Genomic DNA, 20,850 nt, shown 5'->3' on the forward strand with positions numbered 1-20,850 from the left:
TCCCAAAACTTCCAGGAGTTTTAGCTGTTCATATGCACTCATATGAAATACATCCTCAAGATTATGGGGCAGCAAACCCTGGTGTGGCTCCCAACCACAGCTCTGTGTGCCATTACCTCTCTCTCATTTATGACATACTTTTAGTGGAGTTTGTCCTTCTTTTAAACCTGGAGCCAGGGGTGGAGTCCCTGCTTGGCTTCAGCTGGAGCTGAGCTGGCTCCCTCTGTGCCCTGCTCCATCTCATCCCAGATTAGGCACCATGGGGAACCAGGTGCTGGGCAGAAAACTCAAAAACATGTGGAAGGAGACACCTAATTATGCCTCATACACAGAGATTCTGCCTTGCATAGCAAGGAGCACACTGAACTCCCACTGTGGTCAGATGGGAGCTGAGCATCTTTCAGACAAGAGACAGAGGTAGTGGTTCACTGGCTGTGGAAGTGTGGGATCCACTGGATTTGCACAGTCTATCAATTAATCCCACAGGAAACAATTATCAACATGGTAAGGAAACATGGAGATGGCTTGAGAGCACAAAGATGAGGATTTGGGGAAATTCTGAAGAAATTAATGATTGTTTTATGATACACTAGAAAAGAAATAATACCTTCTGGATGCTTCAAAAGAAGGTTCAGTTTCATTTACACTGTAAGTTATGGTAAATGACATTTAGTAAGCAGGAAATATAAAAAATAACATTCTGTGCTAGTTTTACACACAGTGAACCTGGAGTTAATGACATACTTTAAGAACTCAACATAAGTCTGGGTTTTTATGTTCTTGAAGGGAAAACAAACCAGGTCTAAGCAAAACCATAATACTACTTGAAATGTGACAGTTTCGTATCTACAAGGCATAGTGGCTAAACAGGCAAATTATGTTGTTAGAAAATGTATTTAAAATTAAAATTGTATCATAAAACTTATTAAAAATTAAAATATTAATATTGCATGGCAAGCAATAAGTTAGCTTCTCCACACAGTTCTGCCAGTAGCCTGCAGAAGCTGATAACTGATGTCAAATTTCCCCTGGAGTAAAGATGAGTTTGCAGCTACACTGTAGGATCAGAACAGATTTTGAATCTCTTTGTAGCACTAAGGCTGCATAAAGCTGTGCACAGCCCTACAACATGTAGGTTTTCCTTGTCATCCTCCACTTCTTAAGGATCATATTCTTAAGAAATACATTCTGAAGAACATTCAAATATTAGCAATGGCATGAATGATTTTGCAGTTCCCTCTTTTTGTTAATGGAATTTTTAACAGTGCCAAGAGCCTGGAATGGCAGCGAAAGTGGTTTTGGCCCAGCAATGATGCTCATTCCAGGCATAGGGATGCATCACTGCAAAGTGCAAAACTTAAAAGAGATTATACCAGGTAAATTGAAACAGGCATTGGAAAGGGGTAGAAAACTCATGCTAAAACATTATTTTCCTGACTTAAAAAAAAAGCCATGAATAAACAAATCCTCTTCTCTCAGGCCTATGAACACTCCTGATGAAACACTTTTATGTTGAGACAGAAATGAGTGCCTGACTGCTGGGTTACCAGTAAATGCAGCTGCAAACATTGGCAGGCTATCCAAGTCTAGAAAGAGCATAAAAATTCTAATAGCAAGCAGAGTCCTAGGAATACCAGACTCATGGATTAAGCATCTTCCCAAAATGCCAGAACTGAGACGTTGTTTTCTGTGCTGCACATTAGCTTTCTGAGGACTTGGATAATTCAGGCCTCCTAAAATGCATAGTCTTGTGTTTTCTTCATACACCAATTGCCAGAGCAGGTACTGCATCAGAGCACCTGAGACATAAGTCTCAGAAGTGTCAGAGAGCCACACACTGAGGCTCAAAACAGACAGTCCCTCACTAAAACTTGGTCTCTCATTCAGCAGAAGCTTCCTGTCTTCTTTACAATGGGAAAAAAGTCACAAGAAAGCAAAAGATGAAATCTAAGAAGAGCTTGAAAAGGGACTGGGAATTAGGTGAAGGCAAACAAGAAGAAGAAACCCTAAACTTGCTCTGTTCAAGACCTCCAAACTTTTATTAGGAGACCACTGCAGGGAAAAGAGAAAATGCTTTCAGGGATAAATTTGGGAGCACCTTCTGAGCTACAAGTCAAAAAAACTGGCCACAAGCCTTGCAAGACTCCTTGCAATTCCATGCCAGATTTAATCTGCTTGCCATGATAACAAAACAGACTTTCTCAATGGGAAAGGACTAATTTTAGGAGCTCTGTTTCTTAAACACTTTTTCCTTGGTTAGAAATTTCATTCCCGGCTTGGCTTGACAAATAGACTTTGATTCTCCCAAATTATGAATGAGATTTCTGTGAGAACCCACATTCACCAATAATCCCATGAATAAACACAGAGAAGACCTTTAGTGAGCTGGGACCTTCACAAACAAGGGGATTAAGTATTTGGTTTTGTACTTTATTACCCTGCGGAATCTGAGAGAGTGATGTGATTGCAGGGCATGGGAGTGGGCTGAAATTGAAGCTCCTGAGATTTCTAAAAAGGGTATTTTATTTGCCTGAGGGGATTAGCATTTATTTCCTCTAGTTCATTTATTTATTGTAATGTGGCTATTTATACTGATTTTCAGCTGTACTATAAAATATGCATGTTGCCCATAATGGGGTGTGGTAAGTTCAAGTCTGAAATGGTAGGAAGGGCCAAACTAATCAGTCATTTTTATAGGATTTTGAATATATAAGGTGAAAAAACTAACAACAACATCAAAAAAAATCAATAGAAATCAAGGTTTTAGGAAAAGTAAAAAAGACCTCTTGTTGAAGTTTAGACACTTTTATGGTAACTCATAATATTTTAAAACAGACTAAAGCATGTCTGAGCAGGCCCTGATTCCCTCATTCTACAAATTAATGAGGGAGGAGAAGGAAGATGCACAAAATCTCTGGGGTACCCCTGTAGCCACAGAATGAACCATTACCTCTGCTAATATCAGCAGGGAATTGAGGCAAGATGGGACCAAGCATCTACACAAATTCCATACAGGAGTTCGGAGAAATTTAGGCCTGTGCCTGCAACCAGAACTGGTAGTTCTGCTGGTTTTGGCCACTGACTTTTGTATGGATGATTTTTTTATCCCTCCAGTGCTCATTATGCCCTTCAGTGCTTTCTGTGAGCTCCTGTGGTTGTAATCTTTGGGTGAGTGTTGCTCTTGGCAATCTTTCTGAGGGGGGCACTGACTTTTCCTAATATTTGTCACAGCCTTCTGAATAATTGAGGACAAAACAGGCCATTTTTGAGGCTCTATTTAACAGTTCTTGTGTTTCCTGAGCTTTTAATTTAGTATACAACAAGCTGTTTGCACAGAAACCATTTCAATGTAGAAAAAACACATAGCAAGTGAAAAGTTTCCACTTAGCCCCTGTTCGCTTGGCAGTCTGAGAAGATTGTTTGGCTTGATGTGCATGAGGGGAATACCTGTCCCTGGATGATTCCCACAAATTATTAAGAAATAACTTATTAATAAATAACTCTCATCTGAAACAGTCTTGGCTGAATGACTACACCCAGACAGCCCCATGCACCAGTGTCTAACAAGCCTCTCAAGCTGATTGCTCACTGGGAAAACAAAAACCCAGCTCCATGTCTAAGGATGTCACATTTCTGGGCCATGTCTCATATAAGTGGGAAAAACTGAGACCCAGCCCATAAGATTTGCCCTGGCCAAGATCTTTTACAGAAAGATACATGGCCATGCTTCATTTCCCTGGGATGCCAAGGCAGTGACAACCCCGGCAGCAGGACACACAGCTCTCACAGCAGTCAGCCTCCACAGCAACAGGGCATTTGAATCCCAGTGATGCCTTGCAGGATTGTCCCAATACAACTGGGGCTGCAATCTTATCCATGCTTACAATCACTGTGTTGTTACAGCTGAATTTGTAAAGGAATTCACCTAGCCTGCATTTCATCCCTGGATCAGTAGCTGTGTTAGTCATGCATGGAGAATCACATGGAAAGGGACTTAAAAGAGTAAATAGGACCTTTATTATAGTTTTACAAAATACAGGAGCCACTTAATTAAATACCTGAAGTCTCCTTCTGTATTCATCTGTCTGCCAGGCAGTCTGAAATTACCAGCAAAATATAACCATGTTTGCATCAGCTATATCATAATTATAGTGTACAAGGAAAAAAATCTGAGGTGTTGGCTAAAACCTGAGTTTCTTGGTGTAGTGGTGATGAACAGACTGTTAACCAACTGACAGCATGATTCTATCTCTTGAGCAATATTAAACTTTTTTTTCACAATTCATAATTACAAAACATTTCATAAGCTGTATCTATTATGTTTCTAAGATTTCTCATTTTTCTAATCTTTCCAAGGTTCCATATCTTTGTCTAGGAAAAATCTGAGTCTTTCTCAAATACTTCTTTCAAAACAATTGTGAGAATTATTTCAAGGTACATTCTACTTATTCCTTTTATTTTTTTTTAACTACTGAGAGAAACAATGCCTGATTATGGTATAAAACCTTCATTGCATGTCTCAAAGAAACTAACTGGGGTAGGTCACATCTTCTTCTTCCTTCAAAGCCTAAATTCATATATAATTAAACTAAATTTAGTGTAGCCTTGGCTTCAACTGTACCTGCTACTCCAGTGAGGTCATATGTTTAGAATAGCAGAAAGTGAAGAATAGCTAGAGAGCAAAAATGCCATGGATACTATCACAGGAAAAGCAAAAAACATCCAGTTTACAATATTGCTGTAAGAAAAATATTACAAAGGAGGTTACAAGTCAAGGGATGAGGCAACAAAATATTTGTCTCTGTGACAAAATTCCCTCTTTTCTCAGCAAAAAGATAGTTGAGAGGAATTTGGCATGATGGTTTTAGAGAAACAGAACTGATCTTTAAAACCAAAGAACAAGTCTTGGGGTTATAGCACATCACTTCCACTGTCTCTGCCCTGCCTAGGCTTGAAGAGTGCTTGCTGCCCCACTTCATTACTCTGGAAAGTTCTCATTCACTGGTTCTGAATCCAAGGCCTGACCTCATGAGCACCTCTCCTTTCAGAAACAGCCTTTGCTCAGCCTTTACTTTTAAGGTGTTTGGTGTGCTCAGGCTGCTTTTTGATTGTATTACTGTGAAGAGTGACACTGTTCAATAGTTGAGGCTTGAGTGGGTACCAGGGAAGGAGAAAAGCATTGCTCACTTGTAATTTTTTTTTCTGTCAGCATTATCAGCAGCTCTGAGGGGAAATACATCCTTTCTGTTAGGCTGGCACCCCCCAGATCCCACTGGGCAGTAGAAGCTCCACACTTTCACTGGTACAGGAACAATGGTACAGGAACAATGTGACAATGCTGCCTTCAATTATAGTGAGTACTGAAGCCTATTTGATGAAAGGAATAGCCTATGCATTCTTTCCAGGTAATTTGCTAGGCCAATATATTAGATATTAATCTCGACACTAGCCTCTCTCCCTTCCTTAGGCACCCGGCTCTGCACATGATAAAACAGTGAAAAATACCTCCTGATTTGCAGGTGATGCGTTCCAGAGAGGATCTGGGTGATGGTAATCACTCAACATGCAGTTCTGAGGCATGAAGTTTACATTTCTCATAGCAAATCTCAGCCTCCTCCTTAAATGAATACAGCAATTAATAGCTATATAAACATACTTGCTCCAGTGAACTTTTCCCTCCAGGGTCTGCATCTCTCCCAATATAGCAAGGAGAAGTGAAGACTTGCCACAGCCAACTTGGCCCACAATCATTGTCATCTGACCTATGATAATAGTAAAACAACAAAACATTTTTTAAAAAGAAAGAAAAAAACAGTTATACTCTTGTTCACAAGGCCCAGCTAGATTCAGCTCTAGAGCACTCAAAGTGATTAAATAATTGTTTTAGCATTCACTACTTAATGGGCAATATTGCATGTATTGATCTATGGAAACATTAATGGACTGCAGTAACACACTAATCTCCAAAGGAATGAGACTTTTGCTTTCACCTATATTAACATTTTTTTTATGGAAGTTATTAAAGTTATTTAGGGTCAAACAATATATGGTGGGGAGTGATTATTCAACCTGGAGTTCCATGAAAATTTGGACCAATCTAGTAAATTAACTGAAGTGAATTTGGGCCAATCTAATAAATAAACTGAAAGAAGACCCATTGCTCTTCTCTGCTTTGCTGTACTTCCCCTTCCCCCCACAGAGACACTTTCCTACCTCCAGTCCTACTCTGCAGTGACGATGGTGCTTCTCAGGTCTTCCCATACACTGATTGAACTCACTAACTGCGCTGGCCAGTGCATTTCATAGATTCACAGAAAGTTTGGGTTGGAAGGCACCTTACAGACCACCTCATTCCACCCCCCTGCCATAGGCAGGGACACCTTCCACTAGCCCAGCTTGCTCAAAGGCCTGTCCAACCTGGCCTTGGACACTTTCAGGGATGGGGCAGCCACAGCTTCTCTGGGCACTCTGTGCCAGGGCCTCAGCACCCTCACAGGGAACAATTCCTTCCTCATATCCAATCTAAACCTTTTCTCTGGCAGTGTGAAGCCATTGCCCCTTGCCCTATCACTCTGGGCCCTTGTCAAGGTATCTCTCCATCTTTCTTGTAGCCCCTCCCTTTAGGTACTGGAAATTTTCCAGTTAAACTTCTCTCCAGCTGGGAGCCAAGGGTCTTATTCCTTCCAAAGGAGGCAAACTCTGGCTCACCCAGCCTGTGAACCCATGGCCTCAGACTGTAAACTCCTGGAGCAGAGACATTCTGCGGGTGACACTTAATGCTACATGGAAACAAATCATACAGGCTTGGGGATTACTAAATCACCATGTGACAGCAACCTAAAGTAATACTCTATTTTAAAACAAAGCCTTGATAGGAGATCAAAATAAAGCATAAGACTATTTATTAACATGAAATGCCAGAACACAGTGTTATGAATATTACAGCATTATCAACAACAACAAAAAATTATTGTTGTTATTATTAATAATAATAAAAAATATTAGTTGCTACTTTTCACACTTGCTATGCAAGTATTTCAAAACAAACCAGCATTTTGTAAACCTGCGGAATTCCTAGCCAAAGACATTGAGGATGCAAGGAATTACAGGAACTCAGCTTGATAAAGAGGAATTCATTAAGAAACAAAATAATTAAGGATTTCTTGACAGAAAAACTCCATCTTCTGAATGAAAATAGTGGTGAACTGGAAGACCATAATGTTGATAAATGGCAGGAAAAGTATAATATATGAGTATTGCTGAAAATAGCATACTGAGTTAGATGGATCCTTGGTTTGAATGAGTCTGGAGTTCTTCCTCTTTCTTTTTTATTCAATTTCTCTATTAAAAATAATAATGATATTTTTCAACCATTTTTTTTGTTTATTCTAACTCTTGACTTAGTTTGTGCTATTATAAAATGATATAAACTATATAGATATATAAAAGCCACAAAGTTTATCTAATGATATTATTATATAACAATACAGCTCATGACCTTGTGTACACTTTAAACTCTATTTTTTCTTGTAAAATTCTAAATGTGTACCTTTGTGCACTTCAAAACATCAAGAAGTGGAATTAATAACAATTTGACATTATATATTTCACATTTAAGGTATGCTTTCATCCTACCTGTTGGAATTCTAATGTTTATGTTGGACAGTGTAGCTAAACCACTTCCCCATGAAAAGTATCCATTGGTCACCTACAAAATAATTACCACAAATCAGATATTTAAACACAGGAGGGGAAAAATTAGAATGATTAATTTAGACTTAAAATACTTTCATAAAATAAATCTGTGATTTATGAACATGGTGTGGTATGGCTGTACACACGCAGATAAAAGCAAGATAAGTTTGTCAAGATTTCCAAACCCCCAAAAATTGTGAGTAAGAAAAGATAAATACACAAATGTACATAATGTATGTAAGGCAAGAAAGGAATGATCTTGAGCTGAGCTCTATTTACCAAATACTTTCATTCTGTCAAATATGAGGCTAAAGACTTGGACATCAGATTCATGATACCTTTTTGTTTCCTGAGAAGACATGAAATAACTGTAAAAACTGGTCTGAAGCTCACTTTTCTCACTGGAAATTTTGCTAGATTCTAACTTATTAAACTTGCTCTTGCCATGGAAAATTTGAAGTAACAGCAGCACTTGGGCACCATCAGGTGCTGTTGCAGGAGGACCTGCTCCCTATTTTCATGAGGGAAAACATTTTCCAAACCACCTTGATGGCCACATCATCGATCTCCACAGGCCGTGTCTGCTTCCTGGCTGGCTGCTCGTAGCTCTCGAGCTGATACCTCAGGGGCTGCCTCCTGTTGATGGCCTTGGTGTGCTGCACAGAGAGAAGTGAAAACAGGAGAGAAGTTGGAATACTCAGGAGAAGACAGTATTTGGTGCCCTGTAAAGCAAACAATCCATTCCCTTTCCTACCACCATTCCAGCTCAGGAGAAGCAGCCAGTGCTTTTCAATATGTGATAATACAGATACAACATTGTCATGCACACATTTTAGATGTTTTAAACACCCTTAGCTGAATCACAGAAAATATTGGGATTTTTTGCTTCCCATGCATAACCATCCCAAATTTCATCTCTACCATCCCTCTCAAACCCTCTTCCCCATCATCCACAGTCTCTATAGGACTAAACAAAAGGTGGACAGGACAAATAAAATAAAAGCTGAAACAGTCTCAATTTTATTTCTTTTACTATCATTGCTAGCCCAGAAAAACAAGAAAGGTGTTGTTTCAGGTTGGCAAGCTAAAATAAAATTTATTTTGTGCTAATCCTTTCTGTTTCTGTCTTCAAGTTTCAGTTGCATTTCAAATTGTACAGTCAGTTTGAATCTGTTGAAATATATAGCTTTAGAAAAATGTCAAAATGAAAAAACACCTTTTCCCAAATCATCTTCATTTGTCTTTAAATTTTACTCAAAACAACTCTATGTTTAGTACTCCAGAAACAGCATTTTGGAATCAATTCCTATTTCACAAAGTTTGGTGTTGGTTTTTTCCACCTTTAATTCTGAATTTCCCAAAGCAAGAATTGTTCCTCCCTAAGGATGCCCAGTATAAGATGGATTGTATGGGCAACAGACAGTACAAACCCCATAACCACAAGATATCCTCCTGAGCCTTCTATAAAAACAAAGAAGGTTGAATTTTAGTCATATTTAAATATGTTGGTGTATTATGGTTAGTTTAGGTTGCGGTTTTTTTACTATTGACACTTCAGCAATGCTTTAGTGTGTTTGGGGACCCTTCATTTCATAAGAACACAGAGACTAGGACATAAAAGAGGCAAAACTGGTCAATATTAGAGCCAGGCTAGGAATAAAACCTCCCAGGCTCTGTCAGCTTGGCCACTGCCCTTGTATGGGGCTGTATGGCCTCTCTGCTTTGAAATTCAGTGTCATAAAGCAGAACTTACAAGTCCTGTGTGCTTCTTACAGGATTCATAAGGTACAGAGCTGTCCCCCCCTCTCCAGCTGTCATCTCCAATCTCGTCACTCAGGAGAAACTCATTCAGCTTCTGTACACTTGAAAGAAAACAGAGGACACTGAGTTACATAAACCCAGGTTTCCACGAATACATTTCCTTTTTTGTGCAGTCACGCCAGCAGGATTTATCAGAAATGTTCCATAAGAAGTTCATGGGATACTTTCATCTGCCACCCTGATGGCAAATGAAGATTTATGTGTGTGGAAAGACAGATGAAAATAATTAAGCATTGTACTGGTAGCTGGGAATGAAGAGCAGAGCAAGTCATGAAGGTGCCAAAGGAGCTCCATGGGAATGGTTTCCCTCTTGGCAGGCTTATCTCTTCTGTGCCTTTCTCAGGCTGTTGCATTCAGGGTTCCTCCATCCTCTGGAAATGCCAGGGCAATGGGTGCATCCTGGCACAGCTTTTGCATCATATTAAAAGGAAACTAAATCTGTTAGAGACTGTCTAAAGCAGGTCATGAGGATGGTGAAGGGTCTGGAGGGAAATATGAGGAACATATTCCTCCATATGAGGAACAGTTGAGGTCACCTGGCCTGCTCAGCCTGAAGAAGAGGAGACTAAGGAGAGACCTCACAGCAGTTCTGCAGCTTTCTCACCAGGGAAAGGGAAGGGAAAAGTTCTGCAGTTTCTTCATGATGGGAAGTGAAGAGGCAACTACCAATCTCTGCTCTCTGTGACCAGTGACAGGACTCAAGGAAACAGCATGAAGCTGTGTCAGGGAGCTTTAGGCTGGATATCAGGAAAAATGTCTTCACCCAGAGGGTGTTCAGGCACTGCAACAGGCTCTCCAGGGAAGTGGTCACAGCTGCAAGGCTGACAGAGTGCAAGAAGCATTTGAATACCGCTCTGAGGCACAGGGTGGGATTCCTGGGCTGTTCTGTGCAGGGCCAGGAGCTGGATTCCATGATCCTGGTGTGTCCCTCCCATCTCAGCATATTCTGGGATTCCATGGTTCTAGGCACAGCATGCACACAGGGCCTGGGTACTGCACACCTCAGCACAGCCACAGCCAGCCCTGGAGACATACAGCAACTCTTTGCTTAGCTCTTAAAATTGTCTGCTGGGAAATACAGCACACAAGTTCAATTCATTTTTCATCACAGGGGGATTTGCTCCTCTCTTTCTGTCCCCCTTCCTTTCAGAGTGCTGTAAGCACCTGGGTCTTTATCATTCCAGGGAAGGGATGAACAAAATCACACATCAGTCATGGTGAAGTTATTACCTTGCAAAAACTAAAATCAAGGTGCATTGGGTCAGAGACTGGGAAAGCAGAAGGACATATGCCTTCAGATCAGAGATTTGAACATTAATCTGCAAATGAGAAAGTAGTCTATTTCAAAGCCTGTCTTTGTATTTTATATTAAATTATCAATACATCTTCAAGCCACAGAGAGACAGGTCAGCAAGAAAGCACTGCTATTATCATTATTTCCTCCTGCCAGCATGCCTGTTCCTGTCTTCTCTCTTGAACAGAAAATTTATGTGCCCCATAAATTGGGATATGTCTCCATATCAGAATTTCAGTCTTACATAAGGCGGTAAGCAAGAATTTATTTCCTTGTAGAAGATACAAGACCTTGTTTTGATCATGCACCTAAAATGACATCAACCCTTATTTTGCATTTGAATGAGGTACACTCAGAAGTTTTAGTGGCACTAGAACTACTCTTGAACAGAAAATTGAGATTCTGGCCAAAGTATAAGCTCTTAATCCCAAAAACAATAAGCACATATTCGTGTGTGTATTTGATTGAGGATAGAGCCATGGAGTAGCCAAACACACATTCTTTATCCTTCACTTGGGGGACATGATGTGCATGGGAGAAAGATGTTAGGAAATGGGTTTGACAAAGGATGCAGCTTGTTTTGGCAAATCTGGTCTTTAAATATTGCCCTGGGGGTGGCCAGCAGTGTTAAGGAAAATGTACACACCATTTTGATATTAGGTCTATGCTAAACATAGTACAGAGATGTAGAGGCTTGGATGATTTATAGAGCAGCCTGGAGATTTTCCACTACTCAGAAATCATTTTCAACCTAGGGAAAGCATCTCATGTGGCCCTGCTCCTGCTGCTGCTTTGATAAAAATAAACTCTGTTAAGTTTTTGTTTGTTTGCTTTTTAAAGTCAGTGTGGCACTGGCAAAGGACAGCTGTGGAGCCTGAAGTCCCCTTGACTGATGCTTGATATTACCATTACCCACTGAAAACAGACAGTGACAGCAGCAATACCATTTCTTTCCAATGTGCCTCAGCCTTGGCATAAAGAAAGGATGTTTCTGGGTGGGAAGCTTAGTTCTGTCTTCACATCCTGCTAGTGCTTGGCATCTGACACTTTACTGCCAGCCAGGTGTCATTTTGCATCTCTTGGGACATCTTGACAGGGTGTAGGTCTGCACTATGACTGTGACTGTGTCCATACAGGCCATAGATACAACACCCAAAAGCCTGAAATTCAACTTATGCCAATCTGCTCCTTCAAGATTAAGTGCCCTATAGCCCATCATGAAGGAAGCTGCTCTGTTGGGCTGTTTTACAGAAATAAAAACCTGGAACAGGATGCAGGACATCATTAAATTCTCACTTATAGCCCAATGTACTTTATGTGGAGGTAGGGTTTAGTTACTCTTCAGCAGGGCTGGTCTTGCTAGAGAGCTTCACACCAGGCTCTCTCACCCCCTCAGTGCTGACAAGAGCCCAGAGAGTGTGATGGAAGAGTGGTGGTGGGTGGTCAGAGTGTGAGAGGAGGAGCACCTCCCAAGGAAGGACAGTGAAGCTCTGAATCAATCCCAAGTGCCAAAGTTAGTGAAATTGTAAAAAGAATGGAACATTAGGAATCATAGAATCACAGAATGGCCTAGGTTGGAAGGAATCTTAAAGATCACCTGGTACTAACCTCCCTGAAATGGGCAGGGACACCTTCCACTATCCAAGCTTGCTTAGAGGCCTGTCCAACCTGGCCTTGGACACTTGCAGGGATCCAGGGGCAGCTTCTCTGGGCACCCTGTGCCAGGGCCTCAGCACTCTCACAGGGAACAATTTCTTCCTCATATCCAACCTAAACCTGCTCTCTGTCACTGTGAAGCCATTCCCCTTTGTCCTGTCACTCCAGGCCCTTGGAGTGACAAAAGTCTCTCTCCATCTTTCCTGTGAGTTCCCTTCAGGCACTGCAAGGCCACAGTGAGGTCACCCCCAAGCCTTCTCTTCTCCAGGCGAACAATCCCAATGAACAAGTCCCTCAGCCTTTCCTCCCAGCAGAGCTGCTCCATCCCTCTGATCCCCTTGGTGACCCTGCTCTGGAATGGCTCTGCAGCTGTCTGTCCTTCCTATGCTGTGTTTCTTTGTGTCATGCAGTAAAAAGGAAAGGTCACTGATTTCTCTCACATCTTTAGCATCAGAGGTCCACCTCACAACACTCTTCCATGTGAGCTGGTAGGAACAACTTTTTCTGGTACTGAATGTGAGTGTTCAGGAGTTGGAGGAAGGAGAAGAACCACTTACCTCACGATGGCCTTGACTGCAAAACGAACCACGGTGGAGAGCAGGAACAGAGGAGTGACCAGGATGTGGAACAGTGACAGGGATGCAAATGCCTGGGCGGGCTGCAGTGGCTTGTCACTGGTGTATGCATAAGTCACAAAGGTCTGCCACATCAGGGAAAGAGCATGTCAGGACAAGGACTCTTGAACAAGATGAACAAGGACAGCAAGCAAAATATTTTGCTCAGCTAAGGCTAAGAACAATCTAAGTTCACTGGGAATCAGGATAAACTGAAGAGAAAGGTGTGTTCTGTTAAAACAAAATAGATTTTAAAACCTTGCCAGTGATTTCAAGAGGTTTACATGTTGAAGAATGAAAGTTTTCAATTTTTACAACTTTTCAATTTTTACAATTTTCATTTTAAAATCTGGCATTTGATCACAGCTTTGTAATTGACTTTAGGGTTTACAGGAAAAACACAACCCAGAAAAAAACCCATTAAGAATCTAACAAATCTTGGGGTTTTTTTTTCACAGATGCAGAATTCTGGTCATAAATGTTCCAATTCTTGTACGCACTCAGCATACTCTGCCCCCAAAATTTGGTCTATGAGAGCTCCTTACTGACCAGCATGGCATAGTTCCTCTAGTGCATGAGGCTGAGACTTAAACCTGGAGGACAAGCAAAATTTATTCCTCTTTAAACTGCAGAGTATCCTTTCTAGAAAACTTTAATGGTGCCTCATAATGGATTTTGAAACAGGAATTTATTTTGCTGCTAAAGAAAAAGAAAAGACACTCAAAATCCCTTTCCAAAAGAGCTTTTCAAAATGAGTCCTCTTTCAATTGCAATGGTCTTTCTTTCTTTCTTTCTTTCTTTCTTTCTTTCTTTCTTTCTTTCTTTCTTTCTTTCTTTCTTTCTTTCTTTCTTTCTTTCTTTCTTTCTTTCTTTCTTTCTTTCTTTCTTTCTTTCTTTCTTTCTTTCTTTCTTTCTTTCTTTCTTTCTTTCTTTCTCTTTTCCTTCCTTTCTCTTTTCCTTCCTTCCTTCCTTCCTTCCTTCCTTCCTTCCTTCCTTCCTTCCTTCCTTCCTTCCTTCCTTCCTTCCATTCAAGATGTAATGATTTTTCTTTCTTATAGTAAAAAATTATTTTTCTCTTTGGTTTTACCAATCCACCTTCTGGGAATGAAAACTTCCAGTGTCATGTTCTCCTACAGTTAGCAGAGGCACCTGAATTCATCTGCTGGTTTTTTGAAGAATAGGTCCCACAATAACAATGGTGCTATTTCTTCCTTTTTACACCCCCTCTCCCCACTTTCCTCTCCCTTTTTAAAAAGGAAAACTGAAAAAAAAACATTTCTTACTGCAAGAACAGCTGCTATTGGTATGGCTGCATTCATAAAAACTGCGAAAGAGAAATAAAATAAGCATCAGATTATAGGAAATTAAAAAAAACCCAATTTTACAGTAACTGTATGACACTAAAATAATGGAGTTATTTCCAATTCAAGTAATTAAGACTCCCAAAGGAAAATTAGTCTGCAGGAAGAAATTTCCCTCCCTGATAGTCAGAGATCTTAAACACACCAACAAATATGCCCTAGAATTCTCTCATTTGTCCACTCTACTAAGCTGGGATAAAAATCATTATGTGCACAATTAATATGAAACACAACTAAAATATTACTCAACCCTTCTACATTGCAGAAAACACAATTTATATGAAGAAAATATAATTTATCTTTGCTGCTGTCAGAGCTGCCAATATTACCTGGAGCCTTCTTACTATAAAGCAACTCCTAATTGTAATGTCACAATGATGGTAAGAGAAAACTTACTGCAAAAAAAAACCCCAACAATATGTATTTTATCCTTTTGAATTTCTGTGCTATGTATTTATCATGCCTTTTTATTTTAATGACATTACACACAGACAAAAATGTCACAGGCACAGCTGTATCTCTCTTTAACTGAAGTTGGGAGGAATGTTGACATGAAAAACAGGATAATTTTCCAAGTCCTAAAAGCTCAGTTACTTACTGGAAAGAGATGTATGAAGTGCAAAGGTTTTGAGACTGGTGAGCTCTTTCATTCTCGTTTCTTCCACACTTTTACAAAATATGTGCTCCCAGGCATAAAGCTTTAATAGCTTAATGCCTTTGAGTATCTCATTGGTTTTCTTTAATCTCTCAGTAGAATAGTCCTTCAGTTCAAGAGAAAACCAGGGAAAAAAAATTATAACTGTTTGTAGTCTTATTGACAACCCTCTTTTCCCCTCACTTCTGTTGTTAGATTAATTTAAAAAATAATTTTGTTCATTTGTGATTTTGTACAGGTGCCATACTAAGAGGAAGAATATAAAATTTCATTTTCTTTGGAGGTATTAAAATATTTACAACCACTAGGGGAAATGGTGTCCATAACCATAGACAGAAACCTAAATGGGTGTATTTGCTGATGCAAGAATCATTCTGGGATCTAGTTGTAAAAATAAGTGAGATATTTATCAATGTCTTTAGCTAAATTCCCCTCATCAGAAAACAGTAATAGTAAGTTTTGGTAAAATCATAATCCAAAAGATGTTATGAGTCAGAGGAAGTCAGAATAGAGCAGTAGGAAACTGAGATTATTTACAAAACTATGCAAAGATAAGTCCTCTGTACAATTTTTACAGGTTACAAAAACGGGCACAACTCAACAGGATTGAAGTGTGCTGGCAATTAGATCCATGCATCGATAATTTGCGTATTGAATATTAAGATAAAAAGGATCTCTAAATATTTGGCAATTTAAACATCAAAGGCTTATTTAAAAAGTTCAAGGGTCACAGCAAGAAAGTTAAAAATTAGACAAAAGAGCAGAAAACATTTCTAACTGGTGAACTAAAAGAGGCAGAAAAATAAACTTACAGCACTGAAGAATTTAGATATGAATACATAATAATCCAGCAGTGCCAACTGATTTTTAGAAAATACCAAAGCTTAGGCAGAGAGCAAAATGTCTCTAGACTTTACAGAGGGAGGTTGTGCACATTCTTTAATACTTTTCTGCTATAATTTATCAGTTTTTTGCACTGTTTGCTAACATCCCATGAAATACAACATCTGCATCTGGGAATAACACCCTTTCATGGAGTGGAATTCAGACAAAATGGTGCTAGTTGCATTAAAAATACTCTTTGCAGAGAAGGCAGGTCAAGGCCCACATACTTTTTTGAGATTCTCTTCTGACAAATTGTGGGGAAGGAAGAGACACTGAGCCACAAAAAAAACAGACAGGGAGGGACAGTGCAACTGAGGGATGGCCTGCCCAAATGCACACAGTGGTTTTCACTAACTAGAAGAACAGAACCCAGAAACCCTGTTCTCATTTCTGGATCACAAATATCACTGAAATATTTCACTTACAAGAGTGCTCTTCTGAGCCTCAGCCAGCTTGGTGGCTATGAAATACTGGATGGGAGCTAAGAGCACGATGACAGCAGCCCCAACCAAGGCACTCACTCCCAGCAGGTTATAGAGGAGGATCACACCCATTATTATCTGTGAAGAGAAAAGCAACACAGAAAGAAAAAAAAAAAAAAAAAAAAAAAAAAAAAAAAAAAAAAAAAAAAAAAAAAAAAGTAGATTTCAATGTGCCAGAACCACACCAGGAGAAAAATGTTTGTTCTTCTAATAAACACTTACATGGTTCATAGGAATCAGCTGAGCCCATACTTCAGGAGGTCACATTTGGAAAGTGTGGGAAATAAACCCAGAAGCCTTTCTTTTTGACATTAACTAAATAGTTTGTGTTAGTGCCTGGTAGTTCTAATTCCAGACTGGGTTTCCACAAAACTGAAGGAGCACTAAAATGATGGTGCTTGCCCTGAGGCATTTTACAGAGCTCCTGGCCTCAAGTCCTGTTTACACTAGAGCTCCTTACCTCACTCTGGAAGCATTCAGGGGTCTTAGGGCTGTCATGGATCACAGTTGCATTGTGCTGTACTGTCCCTGTGCAACTGCAGGCAGAGGGACATCACAGACAGGCACTGAAGCACGAAGCAGCTGTGCTGGGGCTGACACAATCTGAGCTTGGGCATCAATACCATGCAGCCCTGGAGGAAAATGCTGCCTTAGCCCTGCAAAGGGCTTGGGAGCACTTCCTTCAGAAGGCTACCTGGGAATGGCTGTGGTGTGACTCCTGTGATTCTGGTTCCTGAGTTAATTCAAGCTCTTCTATATAAATATCTCTATTAAAAGCTCCACTTTGGGATAGAGTGATGTCCTCAGTGATGAGGGCATACAGAATTAGTTGCATATCTCATACTTTTATCTCTTAAACAAGTCTGTCTTTAAATCTCTCTTCTTATTTTACAGTATCAGAAGTAAGAATCAATGGTGTTTAACATTTTTAAAGCAATATTTAGCTTTTCAGGGTCCTGTGCTGCAAATTACCATACCTAGCCATAGCAATCAGATCACCTGTTCATCTAAATAACTTTCAAAGTATTGATAGCAACACTTCCATCCACTTCACAGGATGTGAAACAGTGAAATGAAACCATATATATTATTTCTAATTTCTATTTCCATGTAGCCTTTTTTGCCTTTTTTCATAAACTATTTCATGACACTCTAAACCCTACCCAACCCATTAGTAGTAATAATTACTGACTAATAAAATAGATTACTGATGCAGCTTCAGGAAATTCAGCAAAACAGATCTACTATAAGAGTTGGTTCTACCCCTTCAAAAAATTCTTTAATGTCAGTGGGATCACCATCAGATAAGGACCATGCCAAACACACTCTGAGATAAAATTCTGAAGAGGCAACAGGAGTCCAAGCTTCAGGGAAAATTAGCATGTCTCAGGTCATTAAGTCATTGGCATTTTTGAAAATTTCTTTTGAGCTAAATAATCTCAACCTTTCCTTCCTACAGATCTGCCTCCATTTCTTTCCCAGCCTTTTTAAGAAGCAGGTATGTTCAGTGACTAAGTTGCTTAGATGAGGGCTCCTCTGAGCATTGTCAGTGTTCATGTCAGTCATGGAGCAGGATTCAATTGCTGTTGGTCCTGCCACAAAACCCAGTTACAAGTGGACACTGCAGAAGCAATGCTTAGGGCTGATGCCAGGTGGCAAAATAAAAGCAATGGATTTGTGTTAGCAGTGGAAGAAATATGAGCAGGAAAAAGGATTGCAGGTCCTCATTCTTCAAGTCACAGACATGGAAATCCTGCTAAAAAAACCCTCTCTCTTCACTGGCCCTTGGAAAGATACCTTTCCAGCCCTTAGGGCACCTTTCTGCTTGCTAATCTTAGTGGGAAGTGCAAGTTCCCCTCTGGATTTTGTAGCAGTGTCCCAGACATGCACTCTCCTCAGCCAGGCTGGAGTATCTCTGAAATCAGACCCTAACTTGGATGCTCTACCTGAACAGGCATTGCCCAGAGATTGGGGCACAGGAACAAGAACCACATTAATTGGTTGGTTTCTATGGCAACCAAGTTATTGATTTGTCCCAGTGTCATCTCTCCCATGGACAAGTTGGATGTAGAAAGCCTCAGGATCTTATTATATATCATTGCCTGTAAGAAAGGGGAAAAAAGGAAGTTACTAAAATTATGCAATTATGAAAGAACAGTAGCAGTGGGGTGTTTCAAACTGCATCATCAGCCTTTACCTAGGACAGCCCTTCTCCCAGTCTCTCACCTGAGACAAAGAGAAATGGAGACAGAGTGAGAGAAAGCACAAGAGAGAGAACTGACTTTAAAAAACTCCAGTTCCTCTTAAAAGGTTTGTTGCTTAACGCAGACCTAAAATAGAACAAAAATGACAACAAAACATCAAAATTTAAGAAATTGGCCAAAGAACCTTTTTAATAAGCATTTGGTGAGCTTGCTTTCCTGTGACACTGTCTGTCAAAAAGATCCTTGTTTCTGATAAGACAAGTAAATTCATGCTCTGAAGTTTGATCAGAGTGGATATATATTCCTTTGGGTTCCTCTCCATTACCTGGCCATTCCATTCCATAAATTTTGTAGGAGTTTAACAGGGTTTCAAATTAATCAGGGCTTACATCTACTGAATTTTAAAGGCAAATATTGTGAGCCCAGTTTGCAGTTATGATCAAACATCAAATGCTGCAGCTCTAAGGAAGTTTTTAAAATAATTTGTCCTTTTGGACCCATTTTCTTCATTAATAAAGTATACCCTGTAGAATTAATCAGAAATGCCTGGTGAATTATATCAACTGCATATGCTCCTAAGAGTCTCAATTTTGCTAAGTGGGAGTCACAAAAGAGTCACAAAAAGGAAATAACCAGGAGCTCTTTCATCCCCAAGTCTGCACCATCTATCCTGGGAGAAGGCAGAAAACGTTTGAAGCAGCTCCATGAATCAGAGAAAGTACAAAAAAAAAGCTTCCATGCTGAGATGATATTCCCATGGTTAGTTACATCTGGCAAATCATCAGTTCCGGCTCCTGAATTGCTACTGCTGCCTGTGGAGCTTGGTCTGTGCAGAGCCCTGCTACACTCCCCCACGTGCTGGGCTCTGCTGGCTCCAGTCCACAAACAAGGCTCTCACAGAGGGTTAAGGGATGCTGGGGTTACAGACACAGCCCTGCAGATGAATCACTCCCGTCCCATCCCACAGGGCTCTGTGCTAAAGGGCATAAATATCCAGAGTCGCCACTGCCGACGCACGCACAGCGTTCCCATAGAACAAGCACACTCTGCAGATGGCTCTGTCCACAGTCAGCAGAAGCAAACTCATAAGCAAATGAACAAAGCAGATGCAGAGCCAAAATGACACTGCTGATCTTCATCTATCTCCCATTGTATGCAAAGATGTGTTTTCATATGCATGGGTTTTTATGGGTGTTAAACTTCCAACAGCTTAGAGTGGTGGGATTAGTTTTTAGCAAAAGGAATTGGTGCCAGCAGTTTGCCCGCCCTGCTTTGTCCAGTTTTCTGTATAAAAATACAGGACATATCTTCTCTGAAACCATCATTTCAAGCTCAGTCTTCAGATGAAGAATGAGACAAATGAAAGGACAAAGCTGCAGCTGTTACTAGTGAATCTCCAGGCAGATCTTTGCTCACCAGTAAGGCACCCCGGAGGTTGATGCCAGTCTCTGTAGTCACATAGTAGGAGGCCTGCAGGAATGTCCTCTGCAGGATAAGAGCCAGGAAGAGAAGGACTGCCAAGACATAAACATTCCTGAGGAATTCCTCTGATGAAAGGTAGGAGTTTGATGGATCCTTCACCTGAAAAGAAAGGAAAAAATGATGCAGGTGCCATAGGAGGGATTGTATATTCCCTCCTATGTGAGAAGCTGGAAACAAGCAAATTTAATCATTGCACTGGAAAAAAACATATTGCTGGTGTTATGGGAAAGTTATAGAAATCAGATTTCTCACTGACCTCTACATCAAAATCATTTGGATACAAATTTAAAACTCTGCTCCTGTTCCAAAGACTGAGGATTGAGATGTTTTAGCAGTTCTAAGATTATTCAGTTTTAGCAGGAAAGGAACAATAAGGTCACCATGTCTGCCTTGTCTTTAGTTTCCCCATCAAATTGTGGTGATTTGTAGAATAGAAATGCTACTTAGTAGAAAATAAAGCTCATTCCACCTGTCCCACAGAGAAGCCACAAGAAAATATTTTTTATTATATGGGATTAGTTATTTATGTTGCATTTGCATATTATGGAAACAATTTCTTCCACAAGTATAGTCTATTATAGCCATAAATTCTGAATAACATTAGATTATACATGCCAGTATTCCACACATAACGAAATTTAAATGCCTCAATATGGAAGAGAAAAAAAAATTGTTTAAAGCCCTTTGTTTTCATTTTCTAG

General features: G+C 40.1%; 1 protein-coding gene across 9 annotated transcripts in view; it reads right to left on the reverse strand.

Annotated features, from left to right (window-relative positions):
• The window catches only part of ABCC9 (ATP binding cassette subfamily C member 9), a 70,976-nt gene that overhangs the window by 30,090 nt on the left and 20,036 nt on the right, over positions 1-20,850 (reverse strand). For 4 of the 9 annotated variants that reach the window (XM_063154224.1, XM_063154226.1, XM_063154227.1 and 1 more), the window contains 12 exons: positions 20,084-20,248; positions 18,410-18,565; positions 16,407-16,541; positions 15,040-15,202; positions 14,364-14,404; positions 13,024-13,166; positions 9,449-9,557; positions 8,241-8,351; positions 7,636-7,708; positions 5,657-5,762; positions 4,059-4,097; positions 608-646 (listed from right to left, as the gene is read on the reverse strand). In XM_063154224.1, coding sequence (XP_063010294.1) covers positions 608-646; positions 4,059-4,097; positions 5,657-5,762; positions 7,636-7,708; positions 8,241-8,351; positions 9,449-9,557; positions 13,024-13,166; positions 14,364-14,404; positions 15,040-15,202; positions 16,407-16,541; positions 18,410-18,565; positions 20,084-20,248 — 1,280 coding nt within the window. The remainder of the gene's footprint in view (positions 1-607; positions 647-4,058; positions 4,098-5,656; positions 5,763-7,635; positions 7,709-8,240; positions 8,352-9,448; positions 9,558-13,023; positions 13,167-14,363; positions 14,405-15,039; positions 15,203-16,406; positions 16,542-18,409; positions 18,566-20,083; positions 20,249-20,850) is intronic. The other 5 variants (XM_063154230.1, XM_063154229.1, XM_063154233.1 and 2 more) reach the window with 3 other exon arrangements.

Source organism: Melospiza melodia, chromosome 4, assembly GCF_035770615.1.
Source record: "Melospiza melodia melodia isolate bMelMel2 chromosome 4, bMelMel2.pri, whole genome shotgun sequence".
Taxonomy (NCBI): Eukaryota; Metazoa; Chordata; class Aves; order Passeriformes; family Passerellidae; genus Melospiza; species Melospiza melodia.